General features: G+C 41.4%; 1 protein-coding gene across 28 annotated transcripts in view; it reads right to left on the bottom strand.

Moving 5' to 3' along the window:
- Window positions 1-22,622, bottom strand: part of SLC8A1 (solute carrier family 8 member A1) — a 439,650-nt gene that overhangs the window by 342,035 nt on the left and 74,993 nt on the right. For 9 of the 28 annotated variants that reach the window (XM_067007701.1, XM_067007705.1, XM_067007699.1 and 6 more), the window contains exons 2-3: window positions 17,570-17,686; window positions 14,288-16,119 (exon numbers count right to left, since the gene is read on the bottom strand). In XM_067007701.1, coding sequence (XP_066863802.1) covers window positions 14,288-16,119; window positions 17,570-17,686 — 1,949 coding nt within the window. Of the gene's footprint in view, window positions 1-14,287; window positions 16,123-17,569; window positions 17,713-22,622 lie in introns of all 28 variants that reach the window. The other 19 variants (XM_067007709.1, XM_067007722.1, XM_067007714.1 and 16 more) reach the window with 4 other exon arrangements.

The following is a 22,622-nucleotide window of genomic DNA, read 5'->3' as shown; positions in this document are numbered from 1 at the left end:
TCAATAGATCAAAAAGATGAAGGACCCAGAATACAAATTTTAGTTTACCAACTTTTCTCTCAGTGGGCAAAGTAAAGTTGTTTCCATAAATCAGCATTTTAAACTGCCTTAGACTATTGACATTTGACAACTTCTTAAAATAATGCAAAGAAGATCTCCCAGTTCTGCATCTTGTCACTGACTTCAGTGCAACAGACTTTAACGGGAAAGAAGAATAGGAACTTTGGGAGGACTCTCCAAAGAGACATCACTGCGGATTGGGAGCTAAACTAAGAAAAACATAATCAAGTTTTACTTCTTAATCTTCAGTCTAATACAAAGTCTAATTGGCTTTAAAGCAAGTGTTAGGATTAGTTCTGCCAAAAATTTAAAGGTAAAAGTTTTAAAAAACGTGTTTAGAGCAATGTATTTAAAACAAAAATAGTCAAAAATCCATCCTTAAAGTGCTTTTATTTCCTTCCTGACACAGATTTAAATACTGTGTTAGATATTGAGTTGAATTAGAATGTGCATTTGAATTCTGAGTAATATGTTTGCTCACTGAATTTATCATATCAATAAGTTCTTCTTGTATGAAGATTTAGTATATATATTACAATAAATTCTTCTTGCATATTTTTGATGCCCCCATCTGTCTAACACGTATACAAATTTAGACAAACCATGCTTATTTAGGGATTACTTTCCATCATGGAATCTGTCAGTATGCTGTGAATATCCTGTATGGTCGTAATCGTGAAAAAACTGATTATCATTTTCAGATAGTTCAGATGAGATTTCACCATATTTTTCACAATTACCAAGAGGATTCAACTCTTTGTAACAAATATGTTCGGGGATTATTATTTTAAAAAGAAGAAGAAAATGACAGAAAAGAAGAAAAATTAATCTAGTACAACTGCAGACCAAGCGTTACTGAACTCCCAAGGCACTTTGTCTCTATCATCATGATTATATCACTATGTTAGAATTATTGTTAGAATTATTGTGTTATAATTGTTCTTTTTTCTATTAAAATTTAAGCTTGGAAGAAAGGGACTCTCAATCATCTTCAAGTCTGTAGATTAAGCACAAAAGCCACAGTTAAGAAGTTAACACATTTCTGCTGAATTAACTCGTTGATTAACACACGGATGGATGTAAGAAACAGAACTGGTAAGGAATAAAGATAAGTTTAGACAATGCGGACAAAAGCAGCATGCCAGGCGTGATGAGGATCCAGGGGTAAGTTGCTAATGTAACGAGTTTCTTGTAAGGCAGCATTATTAACATTGACATAAAAGGAATCACCCAAGTCCAAGGACCTGTGTATTTTGGGGTAAGACTAAGAATACTATCCTGGCATTGTCACGTGAGGAATTTCATTTCACAGCAATCATAATAGAAGTGGACATTCCACTACTTCAATACAGCATATTATTATTCTTATTATTTTGATCATAATCCGCCACCCACCTCTAACTCCTAGTAACTCGACTGATCTCACAAAAACTTCTCAGGCATATTTCCATCATCATCCTAGATACTCCTGAGGCAAGGAGATGCAGAGCACAAAGAATCAAAATGCAACACTTTTTCCCGCCTTTGCCAAACAATTTAATCGAAGTGGAATCTTGCTAAAATACTCTTCAAAAGGATAATAAAAGAAATAATTGCCATGAAAACTTAGTGGGAATGAGAGTGGGTACCCAGCTAGGCAGCTTCTCCAGAGTTTGACTTGATGAGAACATATGAAAGAGATGTAGGGTAAGTACCAGACCCAACAACCAACCGCTTGGTGTAAGGTCAAGAACACCAAATGAGGTGTCAATATACTACTTGGTTTCCAGTTTGGGCTCTGCTATTTATTACAATTCATCTCATTCTCTGAACTTACATTTTCTCATGTGTAAAAGTTTTGTTGCTTCCCCCTTTCTTTCTGCTATCTTTTCAAAATGATTTGTTGAGCTCCTACTATGTCTCCATCACTGTGGAACACTCTCTGTCCTAAAGTAAATGTACGAATGCCTCAAAGGATTGGTGTGAAGATGAAATAGACACATAGGAACCTTGTAAATAGCATAGTGTTATGTAAAAGGAAAAAGTCTGATCTCTGACCCCTCCTGTGTTTTCTACTAGCCCTAGTTCTCTGGTCTCCATATTTAATCTTGCTTCCCTCCCGCCCTCCACCAAAATTATGATTTCACTGACAGGGTATACTCTGGGCTGCATCTTACACTTTTTTTTTTTTTTTTTTTTTTTTGCGGTACGCAGGCCTCTCACGGCTGTGGCCTCTCCCGTTGCGGAGCACAGGCTCCGGACGCGCAGGCTCAGCGGCCATGGCTCACGGGCCCAGCCGCTCCACGGCATGCGGGATCCTCCCGGACCGGGGCACGAACCCGTATCCCCTGCATCGGCAGGCGGACTCTCAACCACTGCGCCACCAGGGAAGCCCTGCATCTTACACTTTTGATCATTTTCTGTAGCTATGATTTTTACTAGGTTTGTAGAGACAACTAACTGCCTTGAGTTCCCCCCCTAAGCACAAGCACATGTACACACACATGCACCACACACAGTCACAAAACCCTGTAGTGTGTGTGTCTTAAGAAAAGGAAGAGAAGAAATCCCTCTATCTAATTCCCAGCAAGCCTATCTTAGAATTCCATAAATAAGCAGCTGGAAAGTAACTAAAGGCTACAAGGATAGCAACTAACATTTACTGAGTCCTTACTATACTGCAGGTACGGGCTAGCTGGATTTAATCCTATGAAATAGGTTCTATTATCCTCATTCTATAGATGATGAAACTGAAACACAGAGAGGTTGAAAATTTATGCATCTATGCAGTTGATGAGTGACAGAGCAAGGATCTAAGGCCCGGCTAGTGTGGCCCACAATCACTGTTCTCAATCATTATACTACCGCAGATAATGGTTCTGGGGATCTGTGACAACTGTCACAAAGACCATCCACTAAGGAAAGTGCTAAGACCTTCACTTCTGAAGACTATCATTTTGTGTCCATAATGAATACCTACCATTCACTCTCATTCTGTGTGCAAGTCTGGGAAGCAACAAATTTTAAATGAACATAGCAGAGTTAGGCACTCTGACAGCCTAACTGTAAAAAAGGGAATATGTGTGTGTGTGTGTGTGTGTGTGTGTGTGTGTGTATTACACAGACTCAAAACTCAGGAGTCTTAAAGACTGGAAAACTTTACTGTAAGTCCAAATACCCAGATCCACCTCAAAATATCCCAAGGATTTCCTATGTGAGAACCGATTATTAAATTAACAACCAAATAACAACACATCCGTTTAAGAGAATATAGTTCACAATGGCTATGGAAGTCATGGGCTATTAGGAAAGATGTTCCTTTCCTAAAAGAATTCAAACTATAGAATATGCTTCAGTTATTCAAACAACTAATTTGTGCAGGATATTTTAACCCTAGATATTGTCAGGTAAATGAAGACTTAATATTATTATTTTATTGTATCTACTTTTATATTTATAGCTATACTTGTGTTTATATTTATTGTATTAGTATTATATTATATTAATACTCTTAATATTCTACCATCCTATTAGACTTCGTGTAGGTCAGATGAATCACTTCCTATAACACATCGACTTAAACCATACCAGAACTCACCCATATAGAGGTCTTCTTTCAAAAAGGACCCCTGCAGTTTACTTTCTTGCCCTGGTAATCTGTCCATCCTCCTTCAAGGCCGTGTCCAGATATTCTGCAATGCTGAGCTACCTGAGTCTGGGACCCTGAAGGCATTAAGCCCCAGCTGACCGAATTCCTGGCTAGGTGGCTTCAATGTGTGTATTAGCCTTGTTGTTTATGCTCAATAAATTCATACCATTTAGAGGAAAGACTCAGACATGAGTAACATCTGCTTCCCCTCGTAATGCACAGGATTAGGAAACAAAGTTGAAGACAGGCAGCTGCTCAGGTTCAAAGCCAATGCTGCCACCTTTCCCTACTTCACATCCCTCTGAGTTCACGATGGCTATGAACAATGAACCAGATTTGAATTGTTCCCAGTCTCTACTCTTCTGATCTCTATCTGAGAGGGCAGCCAAATGGTGACGGGAGCCATCTGGGGGAGCGGGACGGGGAGTCAGAGGGAGCAGTGTGGCTCTCTTCGGGGGAAGAGCAGGCACTCCGCGTGGTTGCCTCTGCCAGCAGCCTTACTGACAGCTCAGCGCCATTCCTTCTCAGCCTAAAGAGCAGCGGCGAAAGCCCCCTCAAAAGGCACTGTGAAAAAAAAAAAAAAAAATTGGGCCTCCCTGGTGGCGCAGTGGTTGAGAGTCTGCCTGCCGATGCGGGGGGACGCGGGTTCGTGCCCCGGTCCGGGAGGATCCCACGTGCCGCGGAGCAGCTGGGCCCGTGAGCCATGGCCGCTGAGCCTGCGCGTCCGGAGCCTGGGCTCCGCAACGGGAGAGGCCGCAGCGGTTAAAGGCCCGCGTATTGCAAAAAAAAAAAAAAAAAAAGGCACTGTGAGGATGGGGCCAAGGAAGGCAGGATGGCACGGAGAGGCGCTGGGCTGTGCTACAGCCGCGTCTTTGTAGGACTGGATATCTGTACGGCTACCATTTCAAGTAGAGTGTGAGGTTCTCCATGGCAGGGGCCATGTCCTAGTCGCCACTCTTGTCCCAGCATCTTACAAGGGACTTGACCCAGGAGGGTATTCATAAGACGTTCGCTGAAGGCACGCACCCGTGGAGTGGGTACCAGCCCTACTGGATCCCACCAGCTTCCTCTGGCTCCTCAAGCATATGTACATTTGACTCCAAGGACCAAGTGGCTATCTTTCATAAAGCAGCAGTTTGAGTGAATCCCACGTCTCTTTTCTTACTCTTGGACTGCCTTTCATTTGTTTGCTTGAGCAAGAATCCGAACTAATTCCAGGCTTCGCTTCATTTTAGTAACAGCCGAAATCCAATCAGGGCTGTGTATGTACTCTCTGCTTCTGTCTCTGTCCTTCCGCTTGCCTTCCTCCTCCCCTCTTTCTCTGTCCACTCCCACCCTTTTCCTACTCTCCCTGCCTCCACCTCTCTCTCTCTCTCTCTCTCTCTCTCTCTCTCTCTCTCTCTCTCCTTCTCCCCCGCCTCTCTATTCTCTCCCCTTCTCTTTCTACAAATTAAACAGAATAGCTCGTTTTAAACACAGTGTCAAGTTAAGATTGCAGCGTTTAACGTGCTAGGATGAAAGCTGTCCTTTGGGAATTGTTTTTGTTTTATTGTGCCCTTCCCACCCTTATCTTGGTAAATAAGAAATGTGTGTGTGCGAGAGGGGAAAGTTCTCTGTTGAAAGGGAAGAGTTGGGGGCTTCTGTTAAATGTTATAATTAGTTATATTTATAAACATATCGGCAGTGAATTTACTCCAAACAGACCAATAATTCACCCGCGAAAGTTTAAAAAATAAAACTTTACTTGAAAGCAAATGAGTTACAGACACACCTGAATACTGAGTTTGTAGAAAGTGTATACAGGCTGTCTTTGGACAGTCATGACTTTAGTTCGAAGTGGTTTTGTTGTTGTTCTTGTTCTTGTGCCCTAGAAAGAATGTAGGTCAAAAGCAAGAGTGACTTGGAATTGGACTTTTGAAAAAGCTGCTGAAAATTCCATTTGCTGTGGGTAGGTTTGTATCCTTTGAACTGCCATGTGGGTCCCTTCCTCTAGGAAAACCTCCTAACCAAGAATTCTTACTGTTAATGACCTCCAGGGTCAGAGATTATAACTTCTTAAACTTAGTGGCAGTGCTGACACAAGGTAACAAGCATCCTCTGGTACGTTGGGTCATCACTACTTTACACTATCTTGTAATATACAAAAAGGAAAGACCAAGAAACTACTATTTTAAGAACAGAGAAAAGCTGCATTCACTGTTCAGCCATATAAAGAAGTTAAACATTACAGAGCCAGTGCAGGCAAAGACAGAAAGCTATTAATAGAGTTTCTTTACTCTTTAGGAAGAGAGGAAATAAATACTGTGAGAGAGAAGAGAATAGACAATAATTTGGGCAGGTCAGGTACATGGAGGGATTTAGAGTTTTTCTTGCTTCTCAAACTCAGTTCATCGTGGCTCTTCTAGGTTGATGGAGTGTCAGGGGCAATGCTATTCAAGAAATCCAGAAAAGATACATGACTGTTCTAGTTTCTCATCTTTGGAGCTGTATGACCACATGTAGTCAGGGTCACAGCACCATGATCTGCTTGCTCGTCCCCATCTCACCTATGAAAGCCACTTAGGGGGAGGGGAGAACAGCCCAGAGGAGGCAATGTAGCCTCTACAGTCAGGCGGTCCTACTGCTAAATTCTAGATCTTCCCCTATTAGCTGTGTGACCCAAAGAAATTTAGTTACTCTCTAAGCCTCAATTTCTTCATCTGCAAAACAGCACCTAACTAACACAGTTGTGAGGATTAAATCAAATGAATATTGTAAGGAAAACAGCATGAAACCTGGCTCTCAATACGTCTTAGTACCATCTCCACCACCACTGTCGCTTCGCACATTACCACCACATCCAAAACCACCACCTCTAACACCACCCTTATCACCACCACCACCATCACCACCACCACATCCAAACCACAACCTCCAGTACCACCACCACCACAACCAGCAGTATCATTATCATCACCACCACCATCATCACCTACATTCACCACTACCACCACCATCACCACCAGCTCCAGTATCACTGCCATTATCACCACTACCACCATCACCACAATTACCAATACCATCACTACCTTTACCACCACCATCCTCATGTTACAGGTGAGGAAACGGACTCAGAGCTTAATTTGCTGAAAGTTACAAAGCTAGTAGGGGACAAAGGTAGAGCTCCAATCCTGGGTATGGAAGCCAAGTTGAGAGTTCCTCCTAAGTCCACCTTTGATCTCAGAAAGTCTAACATGGAAAAGCTGGGTGGTCTTGGTTTCAAGGGTCACCCCAGGGCTTCAAGGGTACTCAGCACTCAGGATCTCTCTTACCTAAGCTTAAAAAATTGTATCTAGAAATAAAATATTCTAGGTTTGTCATTAATATCTGAATTACCAGGCATCGTGAAACTTCCCTGATTTCTGCTTCTGGTTGTTTTTGTCCCTTGCCTGCATATCTTCAACTGTCACAGAGAACACAATGCCTATTCCCCTATCTGACCCTATAGAGACATTGTAAGGGGAAAAGAAAATGTCATGTAGAGCACTGAATCCTGGGGAGAAAGGCAGGAAATGAAAAGGCTTTGTTTATTTCGCCTGGCTTTACAACAAGACGGCTGTATAGGCCTGTAAGAAGAATGAGCTCTGGATGGCTCAACCTTTGGCAAACAGATCTGGTATTACGTAGGCAGTCTGTCAAGCCAGGAGAGGAAGCAAAGGAGGAGATTTCCTTTAATTCTGCCCATATTGTTTACCGCTTGTTTTCCCTTCCAGGACTTTCTGGACTTCCCCACTCCCAGGACAGAAAGTGCAAGGCATTGTGGGAAGCTGCCAGCAAAACCCCACTAGCTGCTGGTTGGTTCCATTGACACCTTCCACAGGACTCCCCTCAGCTCGCTCACCCAAGCCAGTGATACAGATCTCTAGTGCCACGGACCCACCTTGCATTTGGCTGTCCTTTCCTTCTTTCCTGCCACCCGGCCCAGAGCCACTTCTAGTCTACTGTTGCAAGGATAACCCATAAGAGTTGCATGGCATTTACAATGTAACAGGGGCCTAACAGCTTTCCTATCCCAAAGAATGAATCTCCAGTGAGCAGATTTCAGTAACCATGACAGAACATGACCAAGATACTTTATAGGAAAACCTCTACGGTTCTCAAGATATTGTAACCCATTGGCAATTTTCTACACCTCAGCTAACAAGGACAGAGCATCGTAACAACAAATAAAACCCCATTATAGGTGTTATACCCTCAAGGTGGCTCCAGTTAAAAGAATTAAGCACGCTTAAATCTCCTTCCACGGGTTACCGGTGTCCTCAGGAAGGAAAACGAAAGAAAATCTCTTCCCTCTTCACAATTTGATGTGACATCTGCTTGGGTTCTACCAAGATGATGGTTGTACACTGGTATGGCCGAGAAGCTGGAGGGAGTGGGGAAGCAGGCTGGGTTAAGGGCTGCTCCAGTGGCTATAGGATTAAAGTAAGTCAAAAGCATTTCTAGACACCAAGGACTAATTCACTAAGTGCAAAAGAAAATACTGGCAACATTTTACTATAAATCTTATAATGTTTGCTTAGAAATTCTAAGATGCAATGAGATATAGAGGGGCGAGCACATAAGCTTTTTTTAAAAGTAGAACAGGTATTTTTTCATTTAACAATTTTTAATTTTTACGTTACTATAGTAAAAATCATTTGACGAGATCTACCTTCTTAACAGATTTTTAAGAGTACAGCACAATATTGTTAACTACAGGTACAACGCTGTACGGCAGACTTCTAGAACGTACTTATTTTGCATTACTGAAACTTTATACCCGGTGGTTAACAACTCCCCGTTTTCCCTTCCCTTTCCGCCGGCAACCACAATTCTGCACTTTGCTTCTCTGAGTGATATCTCCTATCTATTTTAGATATCTCATATAAGTAGAATCATGCAGTACTGGTCTTCTGTGATTGGCTTAAAGGGATATATACTCAGATTAAGTTAAATGCCCTCATAATGACTTAAAATCCCATTAAATGAAATAATACCATTTGCAGCAACATGGATGGACCCAGAGATTATCTTACTAAATGAAGTAAGTCAGAGAAAGACAAATACCATATAATATCACTTACATGTGCAATCTAAAATATGACACAAATGAACTTATCTACGAAACAGATTCACAGACATAGCGAACAGACTCGTGGTTGCCAAGCGGGAGGGAGTTGTTGGGGAGGGATGGAGGGGGAGTTTGGGGTTAGCAGACGCAAACCAGTATATACAGAATGGATAAGCAACAAGGTCCTACTGTGTAGCACAGGGAATTATATTCAATATCCTGGGATAAACCAGAATGGAAAAGAATATAAACAAGAATGTGTATATATATATATATATATATATATATATATATGTATGTATAACTGAATCACTTTGCTATACAGCAGAAATCAACACAACATTGTAAATCAACTATACTTCAATTAAAAAAATAAAATCCCACTAAAGAAAATGAATGGTCACTGAGTCTTTCATTAATATTGAGAACCATCTTATTTATTGAAAATGTCCACACACTTAGGTTTACCAAGTTATGATTCTGTCTTAAAATGCACATCACATTTTTCTATCCAATTATGCTTCCAGCAAATGCAAATATTTTACCCTAAATTAAGGCTTCTCCTACAACTTATACCTTATCTTTGTAATGATGTTTGTACTTAACAAAATATGTTATCTCATTATCTCCCATTTTAGAGTATTTGGAGGATATTTCTTCTGTTTCCTTCATAATGATTAGCCCAGCGCTGAATGCAAATCAGGAGCTTAAGAAGTATGTGCAGATTGACTGTTATATAAATTCTTCTCTAACCCTGAACCAGAGAAACAAACAGCCCCCTACGTGATAGCCTTGAATGATGACTCAGAAAAGAATCCAGACTTTAAACACTTCAGTGTGTCTAAACTATGACATCTCCTCATTTGCTAAGATAAAACTTCTTTACATAACTATATCATAACCCCAAACTCTAATCAGCAGTGGGAAAATGAGATTACAACAGCAAACACAGCAATCTGATTGACACGGTAAACAACCCTTCTGCACATAATCAATTTAGGCTCCCTGCAGCAGTGAATTAGAACTTGTAATTTTTTTTGGCTCTTACCCTGTCTTATTTTTTATAATAGTTATGCATTCATGAAAACATATACATTTATAAAAACATTTCCTGTAGTTATAATTTAGATTTTCAGATGATACTACATGTGGTTTTGCTTCTAAGAAGAGAGAAATATTCCAGACTGAAAAGATAATCCACCAAACCAGAAGTCCATTAAAACGCTAAAATTATTCCATCTAAATTTCTTACATTACACAGGAAAACTTTATGTCAATGTAAAAGATCATGCTTCCATCATTTTAATAGGCTAAATGTTGCAGATAAAATTCTTCTGCCACAAAGTAAACCTTGAATATGTTGGATTCTGGGTAATACGTTCTAACAGTCTTTCTTGTCTAATACTACATTCTCTAGTTTTTTTCATCATTTCAGATTCCCCCAAACACACATTATTATTATTCTGATCATTTCAAATTTTCATAATTTTTTTCATTTTTTTTTAATAGCTGATTGCCTTCTCGTATTACATATTTGTTCTACTCTTAGAATTGAATTGCTATCTCATATAGCTAGGTCTTTACTCCTTGGGATTCTATAGAGCAAGAAAAGAAAACTAGTAATATAAATAGCAAAATCAAAGTCCTTATTTTCCGTGGAATATAATAATAATGATTCCATAAAACCTATATAATACTAAAAATTTCTTTTCTATGTATTTTTTCAAAAAAGTGATGTAAATATTTTGCATCCAAAAGCTATATTTGTTGAGATGTCTTGCATATTGTATGTGCTGGAGTTAATGAAGTTACAATCAAACTTGAAAATGTAATAGTCTTTAAAGCTAAATTAATTCTGGACAGATCCATTGCTTAACAAATTATGGCTAGAAACTCCCAGTAAAATGATTTACTAAGCAAGATGTTATGTAAATTTTCCAACCTACATTCTTTGTTTTCCAACTTTGACTTTTAAATGAATAACCGTAAATGCTCATGATCTTTTGAGTAATCTTCCCAAAATGACATTATTGCCGGGCTATAACTAAGTAATTAAATTTGATTTGTATCTACACTAGTTAATTAACCTTAACATTTTCCAGAATAGTCAAGCTAACGTTAGACCTTGAAAAACCAAACAACATTTTGTAATAATTATTACCACTAAACTAGCATCATTAAAGAACAAACATTAGTAGCATTTCAAATCTGTGGATGTCACCTACCAAACCACAAATCAAATTAGCATATTCTTCATTTATTTTTTATTAGCTGTTAACATTAGAATTCCCCGTTGAAAGTCAAGATCAGCTGGCATGGGTTTAGTACTTGTCACTGATTGAGTTTATACAAAAGCATGTGCTGTTAATTATATCTATTTAATGAGTTTTTGCACTGTAATTTTCAAATGGTTTTTGCCGAGAATATATTTTATTAGAGATTACGAACACCACTTACCATTTACAGGTATTCTCCTCAAATATGGATTTTGATCTTAAAAGAGGTCATGTTGAAATAAGTCAACTCATTTACATAAAAATATGAATGAATAGGTAAAGACATGTTTATTTTATAAACTTAAGAGACTTCTTCTACACTAAATATGAGGTCAAAGATTAGGAATCTATCTTGCTCTTAAAACCTATTAATCAGTAAACCTGACTGCCTCTTGATCTCCATCCCTGATCAGACTGGACCCTATTTCTACCTTGGTTAACGGCTTCTTAAAATTAGATATACTTTAAATCCAGGCTTTTCCAGGAATCTCTTTATGATGCTCTGGAAAGAATCATAAATTCTGGGTTCATGCACATCATTAAACAAACAAAAAAAAATGTTTGTGTGCATCTAATAAAGCTCAGTGGCGTCAATAGTCCCATCTATGTATTTTAGGTTTTTGAGAAAGTCATCTCTCAAGAGTAACTAATTGGATGAAATATAAATTCATTTTTAAAGATAAATTGAGTTGTGTCTACATAGTTCAACTAGACTGCATGATGACAAACTCTCTTTCACTTGGATCTGACTGTGTGGACCTGGCATTGGAAACTACCAGAGGAAAAATGATCCATAACAAGAAAGAGTAAGGGATCTTGATAATATTATGTTTTTCTAAAAGCATTCTGTCTGAATCCTTGGTGCCTAGCCTAAGGCTAATAAGTCCCAGGCACTGCAATAAATTTATTCAAGCAATAGACTGATTAACCATCTACAAACCTCGTCAGTAGTAAAACTCTATAACATTAAGATAAAAACTCCTTAAAATTAAAATTCTAGAAAGAAGAGAAAAATGTAGGGCTGTAATTTCATTTCACTTATAAATAGAATGTTTTTCCGTTGCTAAAATTTCATATTTCAACTTAGCAAATAAAATATAGGAAGAATTTTATAAAACCAGGAACTGGCCATTGATCTAGAATATGCCCAAGAACACATATACAGAGATGCTGATAATTCCACCAATTCTTACCAGCTTTCACAAGGTATCTAAAATTCTAAAGCTGAAATTTGGCAATATTCCTTCCTTAGCAAGAATGAAATCAATTTAATGGCACAGGCTGAATGTTTGAAATGGAGCTTGACAGAATAAATTATACCATCAAATCACTGTCTCTTTTTTTCCTTCTTCATCTTCTACTACACTGTGCCCAAAAGAAAGTTATTTATTTATGCTTTGGTAGAAGTCCTGGATGGGAAAGTCTGCCTCTCGAACAAGTAGAGAGCCAGTATTCTCAGGAGAAAGCAAGATCACATTTTCTTGAGAAAACATCCTAAGTAAAATGAGTAAATAAAACAAAACACTAATTTGGTCATACTTAAGAGCTACCCTTGTGAGTTCATTTAATAACATGCAATATTCCTTTAACAACATTCAATATCACTTGTAATCCATGTAAAAGTATATCGGATACAAGAGGGTTCAATAACTGAAATGATTATAAAATGGAATGAGCAAGAATTCCTAGCAAAGAAATAAAGTTTATGTGCTAATGTGGGCAGGATCACATTCAACACAGGCCTTTGGGAAAATCCTTCCCTGGGTGTGCAGTATATTCATTTGCTATTATATTACTATCTTTCAGTAAAATATTTGTCCCAACAAAACACATCTCGCTAAGTGGAACATTAACAACATAAGAACCAATGTAAAATAGATATTCAACAAGAGCTCTCCCCACATACATATCCAAAGATGGCTATTATCTCTCTTTGCTTGATTTCACCGTGATATCACACTAACTGTCCATCTCTATACAACAACGTCAAAGAGGTGAAAGATATTGGAAGGCTCTTTCAGAAAAATCTGTTTCCTCTGCCTATCCGCTCCCTTTGTTTTTGTTTTCCCTTCACTTATTGTAGAAGAAATTTCATCTTGGAGAGAATGCACCGGCCATTTGATATATCACAAGCCATTTACACAAGAGTTAACTATTTTGAGAACGAACTATATCTTATATTGTTTCTCCTGAAATTCCTAAGTTGCCAATGATCCCACCAACATAATTATTCATTGGAATGTCCTTTATTTGCACTGCAGATATTATAAATAGTTTCCTTTCATCCTTCCAGTTTGGATACTGCTCATCGAGTCACATTTTCTGGTTTCCTTTCGGTGAGTGCAATGCCCCGGCCCTCGGCAAGGAAGGAGGAAAAGCTCTCTAAACAGCAGCTGTCTTTGGAATAATTATCGCACAACCAGCCATTCTGTGTTACAGTGTTGGCAAATGTCACTGTAAAGTGCCAGTAGGAAAAGTAAATTGTTCCCCACTTTTTTTCTCTGACCTGCTCCCTGTCAACTCAGATGCTTAGACAGAATCCTTCTCTCCCCATCCCTGTAAGAGTAGGGTAAAAGGGTTTGTTTAATCATGTAAAGTAAAATCAGACTAGAACTAAATAAGAGCTAAATGACTTTCCCCATTGGCATAAAACTGAAAAGGCAGGATTGGTCATTAAGTCGTAATTAAGCATTAGCATTTAAGCAGAAACATTATATAATCACAAAAACAGTGTCAGATAAAAGCAGCAGAAATCATTTCAGCCAGCCCTGGTAGCCAGGCAATTCTTTTCAGGGATGTTGCTTTTTTTGGGCTTTCCCAATTTGTACTCAGTAATGAAGTTAGGACATAATGTGATGTTTTCAATGTTCCCTTTCTGTGTGTATATTACGTGATCAAGATAGAATACAAACTTTTCAACCCATCACAAGTGCTTGGATAAATTCTGTCAGAAGACTCATTCTATAAATCTACTTAAAAACCATACGTGTACTTAAAAACTGTAAAAGTACAAAAGTAAAAATAAAATCAAATTAGGATCTCTGGGTATACAGTATATTGATCAGTGGTACAGGAGGTAGAAGCTAGGATATTTCGATATTTTGAAAGCCGTCTTGTATAGTAACTATTCCATTCTTTCTTCGCCATGTAGTTTTTAAAAAAAAAAAACACGCACACATTCGCACATCCGCAAACGCACCCAACCACACACATAGGTATAAAAAGAGAACTTACACAATTTCATCGTTCTGGAACTCGAGCTCTCCGCACGTGTCCTCAAAGTCCTCCCCTCCGCCTCTGGCGGTCCCTTCAATGGTTTTATAGGGAACGATAACATTTCCGCGTGCTCCAGATGTTCTCAACACTTTCACCTCCATGATGCCAATGCTCTCACTCACGTGAGTCACAGGTTCCTCAAAAGTAAAGATGCCTGCGTGGTCATCATCGAAAATAGTCACGGTGGCAGTGCAGGGAGATCCCAGGCAAGCGAGTGTAGAGACATGATTGGCTTCCAGGATGCCATCTTCCGAGGCTTCAGAAGATACTTTGACGTTGCTGAGATGCACAAGGAAATTCTCATCTTCCTCAAAGATGTCATCATCGATGATGCCCACTCTGATTTCCTTCTGGGTCTCACCAGGCTTAAAGACCACAGTTCCTTCGGTAAATTCGTAATCGGACCCGGCATTGGCGGTGCCATCCTCTGTTCTGAAGTCAACAAACACAGTGCTGGTCAAATCACCACCTCTGCGGATAACGGTCAGGGCCACCGTACCACAGTTCTCCAGGCACTGATATGTTCCTTGTTCAAAGAAGATCTTACTGACAGGGTCATTTTCAGCCGCGTCCGTGTTGACCTCGTGCACGCTGACGGCCTTCCTGGCTTGGTCAGCCGCGTGCCTCTTTAGGATGTTGCCTGCTCCAGTCATCAGGCGGGTAGCCTGAATTCGGTAAAATGCTCGACTCTTTTGCTGCTGACTTAAGACTTGGTAGTTGGCTAATTCTATTAATTGCTCTATTTCCTTCTCCGGATGCTTCTGCTTGAGTTCCTTCAGAATCCTAGCCATTTCCCGTCTGGCTTCTTCATCATCTTGGTCCCTCTCATCGACTTCCAGAACCAGAGCACCATCTAAGAAACTGTCAACGTGGGAATTGACCACTTTCCCATCCATCTCAATTTCTGTTTTGGAAGACGGCCTGTCTCCTTCATGTTCAATAATCATTCCCCTCTGCTTGCCAGCCCGGTACCTCTTGTAGACGTACTTGTAAAACAGAAGCCTCCTATCTGCCACCCAAGCGAACACAACACAGATGGGAAAGAAGAAGAGAGTAAGCAAACCTTCCCAGACCTCCACGACCCCAGGAGAGATGACAGACAAAATGATGTAAAGCCAGGTATAGGCAAAGATGCTCCAAGCTGCTGTCACAAAGAATACACGCAAATGCTTAATCTTCCTTGTCTCCCCATCTGGGACGACGTAAACACAAAGTGCAATAATGATGAACATATTGAATGCAGCACTCCCCACGATGGTGCTAGGACCGAGGTCTCCTGCAGTGAAGTTATGGCCACACACCTCGATGACTGAAAGCAGAATCTCTGGAGCTGAAGATCCCAGGGCCATCAAGGTCAGGTTGGACACCGTCTCATTCCAGATCCTCACAGTAGTCTTGGTGGTCTCTCCATTGGGTTTCTTTATGGTGATTTCTTTTTCTTGAGACGTGATGACTTCTATAGAGGACATGAATCGGTCGGCAATGATAGAGACTCCGAGAAACATGTAGACCATGGCCACAAAATACACAGTCGCTCGAGCAATTTTGTCCCCAAAGGAAGGGTTTTGGGGCTCCCAAATGGGTAAAATCACCCCTTTCTTACAGTGATAGGAGCCAGTACACTCGCCGGTTTCATTGCCTTCTCCTTCCATTTCTGTCTCAGCGCTTATATGGTCCACGTGGGAAAACAAGAGAGCCACCATGACTAACACATGAAATCCCATGGAAAAGGTGGGTGAGAGACTGAATCGCGGCATGTTGGACAATGGCAGAGTTCCACCTGCCCCAGCCTACTGGGAAAAATAAGATAGGGGGAGGGTGGGGCAAAAAAAATCACATCATTAGATCCAGATCCAAAGCATGACCGATTACTTATTTTTATTACTTTTACTAATGATTTGTTTCTATTTGACTATCACACCATCTATGGAGAATCATGATTCTAAGAACCCATCTGTGATTAAGCAATCCTTGGTAACGCTTACAGCCCAATCTCTCCACTTGAGGATTTTCTACATGTAGTCCCGATTCACTGAGCAATGTACACAGCTGACTTACTGGAATGAAATATTCAATTATATCCTTGCCTTGTTGAATACACATGCATGCATGCTAACAGCCAATGAGAAAAAACAAAAAATTTTGACACATTGAATAATTTTCTCCTTGTTGCTAAGGCAGATTTCCTTTTAAACTGTGGTTAGTACAATCACCTTCCAGAAACTGTTTCATCACCAAAATCATCTCGTTAAGAGTGATACTATGAAATTTAGACTCTAAAAATCCTACCAACACAAGGTGATACTATGGAATTTAGACTCTGAAAATCCTACCAACGCAAGGCTTGGTGATGAGCTTAAATTCTAGAGCACAACTTTTCACTGCATTTCATGAACTCATGTCCTTTGGCTCTTGGCAGCACAGAGAAATCTTCAAGCTTGCTTGCAATCAAAGCTCAATGGTATTTGTACTTGAGGGGAAAAAAAAATCTGCTATAAGGCAATATTTCCACACATTAAAGTACAGTTTTTAAAAGCATGTTTTGACGAGAGCACACTTCCTCCTAATTTTCAGCAAGCCCAGGTGTCCTGATGCATTAGCAGCCGAGCATCTGGTCCTTCAAGCACTGCTCTTCATATCTGTGTACAGATCTCGCTCTAGAATCTGCAGGCTGCCCACAACAGGAAAGGGAGAGAAGCAGGTCCAGGTCTAGGAGTGTGTAAGTAAGACTCTTGCCTGGCAGGCTGTGAAATCAGCGTTACCAGCCATAAAATGTTCCTTCTCTGTGTCGATGTCAGACTTGCCATGGTCATTCTAAAATACATATTAGTTCTATAGAGGATTCAAGTGACCCACAAATGCAAGGGCAATAATTCCATCTAAATTAGCTCATGTGGGCTTCCCTGGTGGCGCAGTGGTTGAGAGTCCGCCCGCTGATGCGGGGGATGTGGGTTCGTGCCCGGGTCTGGGAAGATCCCACATGCCATGGAGCGGCTCGGCCCGTGAGCTATGGCCGCTGAGCCTGTGCGTCGGGAGCCTGTGCTCCGCAACGGGAGAGGCCACAGCAGTGAGAGGCCCGTGTACCGCAAAAAAAAAAAAATTAGCTCATGTGACAAAACGACGGTGACCACAACATATACATGTGATAAAGGGCAGTAGGCAATTAGGGATACGGCAACAGCATCACTGGCGGGGAATTCAGGTGCATGGTGGCTCCATCCACCACTCTGCCTTGCTTACCAAGCTGTGTGCCTCTCGGTGACCTTGCATCACCTCTGATTCCAGGGCTCTGGTGAAGGTGGTAGGGGCAGGCGCTGAAGCAAAGAAGGGTCTGCTCCAAGTCAGGGTAGGTCTGTTCTGGAAAGCCAGTTGTGGTTATGACGCTGCATAACACGGGGGTAAGAAGGGTCCTGAGTCAGAGCTTAGCCCTGTGGCCTGACGCAAAGTTCAAAGTGGAGCTGAGTCAGACCCCCTCATAGCCTCAGGCTGTCTGAGAGTCACGCCCACATTCACCTAGACTCTCTGGCCTATGTTTGAGGTTGACGGCTTATACTGAAAACTGCACCTGGGCCCAGGAGAACCTCCACCATGGCCCAGCCCATTCTGACACACCCTCCGCAAGCCCACCATCACCTAAAGTCCTTGTTTTTAGCTCATCAACGTTGGGAGATAAGCTCTGACCTTTTTCCCATGCTAAAGAAGACACAGCGGAGGGCTGCGGTGGTGGAATTCCATTCTAAGTAAAAGGTCGAAAACTAGAAGAAGCATATTTTCAAAAGACGCAAAGGTCCATGGTCAGTGAGTGGGTCTACTTGTTCAGTCATTACTGGGCTTGGGTGGGTCATAGGATTTCTCCTTAAAACGAGGTTAACACTCAACCATCCTGTAAGAGCAGTGGCAGATCCAGTTCTAACTCCCTTATGCAGCAATTTATTCCCCATATTTCTGAGAGCCACCCAGATGAATTTTATGCTACGCTCTCTTCTAGGTCCTGAGAATTCATCAATGAAGTTTTTTTTTAAGTCTCCATCTTTGTGGACCTTATATTCTAATGGGGAGGAAACAGACAAATAAATGTAAATGTCAGACGGTAAAAAGCGCTATAGTGGTAGGGGGTAGGGAAGCAATTTCAATAGGACAGGAGGAAGTCTATGAGCGTCAGCCTGTGAGTGTGTCCGTGTATGTGTCAGTGTGTGGACACGCATGGCATGCATGATTTTATAATGGATGATTTAAAGAAGGCCTCTCTGGTAAGGTGACATTTGAGCAAAGACCTGAAGGAAGAAAGAGGCCAAGCTTTGTGGATAGCTGCAGGAAGAGAATTCCAAGATAAGCGCCAAGACCCAGATGAGAATTGTGCTTTGCACAGTCTGGGAATCACGAAGAAACCAACGTGCTCAGAGGGCAGTGAGCGAAGGGAACAGGGCTCAGGAGCTGGGAACACAGTGGGGATGGATCACAAGGGCCGCTGAGGACATTATAAGATGCTGGCTTTGTGAGGGAGATGGGAATCATAGGGAGGTTCCGATCAGAAGTGTGATGTGAGCTGATTTCCCTTTTAAAGTGATCTCTCTGCTCGTTCAGTGAAGAATAGACTATAGAGGTAACAGTAGAAACAAGGAAGCCAGTATTTGCCTATTATTTAAAAAAAAATCTGATTTATAAATGACCCCCAATGCCTGGTAGGTATATAAAATGATACGGTAAAGATCTAAAGTGTAAAAAGGAGAAAGAAACATTTGCAGTGACCCTTTTGGAAGATGTGCAACTTTAAACATCTTGGTAACCCGTCAGGATCAGAAAGATTAAGTATTTGCTCAGAGGGAGTAGGACAGAACACAGAGAGCCAACACTGGACAGACTCGAAGCTGCGCCTGTCTCCAGAACTGATAGAATTAACCACTCCCTTCACATCACCGCCAAGTCTCACCATTCCATTCCTCACGTTTCAGCCAAAACAAACTTCCTAAAGTGCAGATCAGACTCTCTCACTCCCCTTAAAACTCTTCATGGGCTGCCTATTGCCCTGAAGACGAACCCAAATCCCCTCAATAGGCTGTTTATACCTTTTAGGATCTAGCCTCTGAGCTCCAGAGTATGGGAATTCTCTCCACTCCCTGAATATAACAACGCTTTCTTACCTCCCGGTCTTCGCACATTGTGTTTTCTGTACCCTGAACTGTTTTCCTTCTTAGAAGGAAGTTTCAAATTGCCACAACAGCAAATCACAGTTGATTGCCTGAGACCGAAATACCAGGCTCCATTCTTAAACACTGTCCCAGACAGCATGCTAAATTCTTTACAGGGGTCATTATATCTAATACTTCTAAGAACCAGCATTGCCCTGTTACACAACTCCTAATGTTGCCATTTTCACTAGAGTCTGTGTGAATAGCACCGCTGGACTTGTGCAGTGCACAGTGCCCTAACAACAGCCCTATATGATAGATAGTATAAGCCCATTTTGTAGGTGGGAAGGCTGAGGCTCAGACAGGTTAAGTTCTTGCTGAAAGTCAGACAGATAGTAACTAAGATTCAAAGCCTGCTCTGTCTCTGAGATGATATAATTCACTGCTCCATTCTACCATTCCTGAGAGTATGTAAAATAATCTTTGAGAATGATTGGATTTGGGCTTGGACTAGCCCACTGGAAAACCTCCCGGCTCCCAAGAGGAGGACCTAGGTAGCAAAAGTCCCATGGAAGGATTACAACAAGCCTGGTTTTATGTTATGGATTAGAGGCTTAGACAAGCATCCATAGCTCTGAGGTAACCTGTGGGCTGGGATGTTCCTAAAGACAGCTGACCCCCACTTTCCTGCCTTTTAGCAATTACCTGGCAACCTCTCTTGCAAGTACTCTCAGGGCAATCTCTTAGGTCTGCCGAGAAGAAGACCTGCCCACCCACATCTCCCAATATGTTCTCAACCAAAAGGGTACCAATGTCTAAGGGTGGATTGAGCAGTAGAAATCCATCATCACTATCAGAGAAAAAGGAAGGGGGCTTCTGAGGTTAATTCCAAAATGTCATAATTATATTCAAAAGGTGGCAGTGGTCTAATTTGTGAAGTCAGTGGACAAAAAACATTACTATAACGTATTAACCATGAAGCAACTGGAAAGAACTCTCTGGACTTCAGTTTCTTTCTTTATTATATTAACGCCAAATCTAAATGTTTGTGAGAATATGGGGTAGGTGTCATCTAAATGAGCGTTCTTTCTTCATTTTTTGTCTCCATTCTTTTAGGGTCTTGCCTCTGTCATCAGATTCAAAGAGGTCTCTACCTGACTCTCCCCACTGTCTCCTCAAATATATATTTTCATGAAAAGTAAGCAGGGGGCTTCCCTGGTGGCGCAGTAGTTGAGAGTCCGCCTGCCGATGCAGGGGACGTGGGTTCGTGCCCCGGTCTGGGAAGATCCCACATGCCGCGGAGCGGCTGGGCCCGTGAGCCATGGCCGCCGAGCCTGCGCGTCCGGAGCCTGTGCTCCGCAACGGGAGAGGCCACAACAGTGAGAGGCCCGCGTACCGCAAAAAAAAAAAAAAAAAAAAAAGTAAACAGGAAATAGAGGGCACTGATATGTTGGTCTGCTGCCTGGCTTTCTTATCTTCTGCCCTGATCTACTGAACTCTGTAACAAGGGGTAGGCTGATCTTCATGGTGGTTTCAGATCAACTCTTAACATCCACAGCTAGTTCTTACTTAGGAATATCCATTACATCATCCAAATGAGCCTTCAGCACAGTAGCAAGAATACTCACATTATCTTCTGCTCACTATTTATTTAATTTATTTATTTATTTGTAAATTTATTTATTTATGTGTTTTTATTTTTGGCTGTATTGGGTCTTCATTGCTGTGCACGGGCTTTCTCTATCTGAGGTGAGCGGGGGATACTCTTTGTTTCAGTGCGTGGGCTTCTCATTGTCATGGCTTCTCTTGTTGCAGAGCACGGGCTCTAGAGCACAGGCTCAGTAGTTGTGGCACGCGGGCTTAGGTGCTCCGCAGCATATGGGATCTTCCCAGGCCAGGGATCGAACCCGTTATCCCCTGCATTGGCAGCCGGATTCTTAACCACTGCACCACCAGGGAAGCCCTCACTATTTATTTTAAAACAAATCAAACAGCCCCAGAACCTACAGATGGCAGACCTGAATGGAACTGACAAAGGATGGTGAACAGGTATCGAACTGAGTGAGCCCAGCCACCTACGTTGAAGGAAGAGGTCACAAAAATGGATGTATGTACTTGCAAGACAGATCTTTATCAACCTGCCACAGTGGAGGCAGCACAGCAGTGAGGAACTATGGCGGTTTTGACGACAAGGTCCTTCTGACTCAGACAGAAGGAATACCTCTGGCATTCTCACCAGTCCTGTGCTTGAGGCAGTCTGATATTCTGCTGACTGGAAGCTGGGGTGATTCCAAGGAACTCCCTGACTCTCCATCAGGACCTGGAATCCCCTTCTATGTGACTCTTGCTGACTGAAAGCCTCAAAGCTAAGCAATGAATCTGTTTCTAAGGCAACAGTAAAGCAACCAGAAATTCTCATCCACTATGGATGCAAGCACTTCCAAACGCTTCTAGACAAAGAGATGATGCTAGAGGATGACTTTTCTTATCTGATCATCCACTGAGGGCGCCAATTACTGCTCTGGTCCCCAACCTCAGGACATCAGGCCGTGACCACACTTCAGAAAGGAGCTCGTTCAGCTTCCACAGCGACTCTCTGATATGCCTTTTTTCCTTTGTTCCAAAGAGAATTTCTTCTTTGCTGCCTGATAAATGAGGACAGGTCCTCTAGGAGACAAGCCATGAGACATCACGTAAGGGGCTCAAGCCCTCTTGCCTAAGCTCACAAGACTGGAGTCAGGACCCTGTCCCATCTCAGAAAACACCCACCTCATTCATCAAAGGTAGCAACTGGGGCGACAGGCAATGTGGCCAAAAAAAGAAAGATGGATTTAGGATTTAGGATAATGGAGATGTTATTGAAAAGCCATGAGACCCTTTTTCTGTACTTTGTTTTTCGATATAGAACTTAATATTTTTTTTATTGAAGTACAGTTGATTTACAATGTTGTGTTAATTTCTGCTGTACAGCGAAGTGACTCAGTTATACACAGATATGCACTCTTTTTTATATTCTTTTCCATTATGGTTTACCCCAGGATATTGAATATAGTTTCCTGTGCTATACGGTAGGACCTTGTTGTTTATGCATTTTATACGTAATAGTTTGCATCTACTAACCCCAAACTCCCAGTCCATCCCTTCCCCACCCTCTACCCCCTTGG

Source organism: Kogia breviceps, chromosome 11, assembly GCF_026419965.1.
Source record: "Kogia breviceps isolate mKogBre1 chromosome 11, mKogBre1 haplotype 1, whole genome shotgun sequence".
Lineage (NCBI taxonomy): Eukaryota > Metazoa > Chordata > Mammalia > Artiodactyla > Physeteridae > Kogia > Kogia breviceps.
This window is presented reverse-complemented; position numbering and strand designations above follow the sequence as displayed.